General features: G+C 30.5%; 1 protein-coding gene across 1 annotated transcript in view; it reads right to left on the bottom strand.

Moving 5' to 3' along the window:
- LOC108573071 (alsin) overlaps positions 1–2579 on the bottom strand; it is a 7912-nt gene extending 5333 nt beyond the window's left edge. Inside the window, exons 1-3 of the mRNA XM_017935436.1 lie at positions 2144–2579; positions 709–2034; positions 67–633 (exon numbers count right to left, since the gene is read on the bottom strand). Coding sequence (XP_017790925.1) covers positions 67–633; positions 709–2034; positions 2144–2484 — 2234 coding nt within the window. The 5' untranslated portion in view covers positions 2485–2579. The remainder of the gene's footprint in view (positions 1–66; positions 634–708; positions 2035–2143) is intronic.
- Between the last annotated feature and the right edge of the window lie 341 nt (positions 2580–2920).

The raw sequence follows: 2920 nt of genomic DNA on the forward strand, positions 1-2920 counted from the left end.
ACTATTGTGAAAATTGCTACTACTCTGTACATAAGTACATATATATTTATATATACAAATATTTACCTATTCAATTTACATAGTGGATGTTGTAGTGCTATGGTGATAATAATTTCATCAGTAATTTTTTTAATTTCATTACTTTTTAATTTATTGGTAAATAAGTTTGCTAACACCTGTGGTATTTCAATTATTTTTGCAATATATGTAAATCCATTCAAACAAATAACATCACATAGTGCATTTAAGTAATATCTGTACACAGTAATATACTCCTTGACATTAGCAACTACTGTCACTTCGTATGCTTCACCAATATGATTAAAATAATCCCATAAACTAATAACATTCAATGCATTAAAACTTAACAACTCTGTATAACATCTACATAGTGTTTCATAAACATTTGATTCTTGTATAGCACCTCCCTTTTTTTGAAATGGCTTAATTAAGTATTGGTAAACAATCAATATCTCTTGTAAGAAGACTTGATCACTTATTAAATCTTCAGAAATATTTATTTCAGGTTCATTTATTACAGAACAACAACTGTATTCTCCAGAACTAAAAATTTGACGTGTACTATATTCATTACTTGTCTCAATATCAAGTTGGTACATTTCAGCAGTTTTACTGAAACCATATTGACACAATTATATAGAATAACACTGATTTTTTATCTATGTCTTTCATAATTAAATTATTTACCTTGACTTTCCAATAAAATATAAACCATGATGCATCATAACCAAACTATGATAATTACCAGCTGCTATATCTTTGGCTCTTTCATTTGAAAATATTTTTGTAGTGAATAACTGAGGTGCACTTTGATATGCACTTGATTCCAATGTGACTTGTTTATAATTATTTCTTCCCCAAGCAAACACTCTTCCATCTAATGTCAAGGCAAGTACATGAAATACACCACATGAAATTTTTCTGAGTCCAATATTACTAAGTTTTGCCACCAAAATAGGTTGAGGGCGTTTAATGATATCTCCTGTCCCTAACTGCCCATACTGAATATCACCCCATGACCAGAGTTCAGTAGATAGGATATTGCTGCCAGTACGAGTTAATGTGTTGATCCTTTCATTTAAACCTTGCTGAGATAATTCATGTTCTGGGGAACCAGTGCTTGATGACCAAGGAAATTCTTCACAGCGTAAACTTAGTGCCAAACTAGTAGCAGTAGGTTTAGAATATTCTTCTTCTGATTCTTCTAAATGTTCACTACTATCGTCTTTGAATTCATTTATGTCTGAACTTCCACTCATATGCCTAGATAATGTAACAACTTTACCTCCCACATTTTTGACTCCTTCGTACACTAAATTAGCTACATTAGATACATTTTGTTTGATTAACCTATCTAGTTTTTCAACATTTTCCAAAGGTATGTCTTCTTTAACACTTCCATAAGATGAAACCCAAGATAATTGTCTGGTTAAAAATTGTCTTGCCGCTTCTGTATTTATCAAAATAACATTCTTTTTTTCTTCTTTTTCAGAATCCACTGGATTATTAGAACATAGATCTCCATTTTCTATTATCTCAGAAACATGTTCCTTTTTAATATTCTCTGTAAGTGAAACAGCATCATGTTCTTTACTAGCAATAGATAAAGCACTGATAGAATTAGTTGAATGGTTGTCACTAAATTGCTGCACATGAAGTCCAACAGGGCCAGTATCTGATGATGTTAAACTTGTAGGGCTCAATAACACATTGTTGAGGCACTGAGGGCATGAATTAACAAACACTTCTTCCAAATCATTCTCACTGTCAGTATCGTCCTTCATGCCTTTTATTGTTTTTCTCACAGCAATTACATTAAAATTCGAAGCACATGCAACAGCAGATACAGTTTTGCCTTCAAAAAATCTAACTTTTTTAGGTTCTGTATTATTGATGCCTATTTGTGATTGATTCCCACTAGCCCAAAGTTGTCCATTTTCAGTTACAAATAATGCTGCTTGATCACTAACAGCTATGGATTTTACTTTAACAATTTCATTTTCTTGTTTATATCTATAATGATATAATTTGTATAAATAAGAAACAATTTATAATGAAAAATATGAGCATAAAAAAATTATTATTACACGTTAAAGCTAAACAAAAATTTTGTAAAACATACCCATGACTACAATATTTAACTTCTTCTTTTAAAATTATTGTATCTACTACATTCATATTTAGAGGATTTACTTTCAAGACATATCCATTATTATCTACAATAAACAAATAATCTGAATTTGATGCTATGTCGATCACATCAAATTGAGCCCTTTTGAAAACCAATGTTGGGGGACTATTCTCCAAAAATGATACCTCTCCATAATATAAATTGTTAGTAGTGGTTGCTACAAAAATGTGATCTTTAATAGTAACCAGTCTACAGATGATACCACTTAGTTTGTCGCTAAAAGTATATGACAATTCATCAACACCCTTCCACAAGTGCATATGTTTCTCCATTTTGTGAGATGTTTGACAGAAAAACTGATGTGCATAACCTAGAAATGTCTTATCTTATAAGATAGTACTTTTAATCAGCAATGCTTTCGTCATGTAATTCGAGACTGAATTTCTTTCACTGAACTTTCCTGTAAGAATACTCCAAAGAATTTACATATTGACATGATTAAACTAATGATTTTCTTGTTACAGTCTCCACCGTCGATTGGACAATATATACCACAAATCTGTAACTGACACTTTAATACTCCATATCAGCTGTCATAAGATCATTTTACTAGGTAAGAGAAGGGATAAGGTTGTATTATTAAGCACAGTTTTCAATAAAATGATGAAGAAATAATAATTCTTCAAATATATTAGCTGCTAGCAAAATGTAACAAATTTGTGCCTGACTTGTATGGAAACAATTAAATATTATAAAAATATTGAAAAC

The sequence above is a fragment of the Habropoda laboriosa genome, unplaced genomic scaffold (genome assembly GCF_001263275.1).
Source record: "Habropoda laboriosa isolate 0110345459 unplaced genomic scaffold, ASM126327v1 scaffold89, whole genome shotgun sequence".
Classification (NCBI taxonomy): domain Eukaryota; kingdom Metazoa; phylum Arthropoda; class Insecta; order Hymenoptera; family Apidae; genus Habropoda; species Habropoda laboriosa.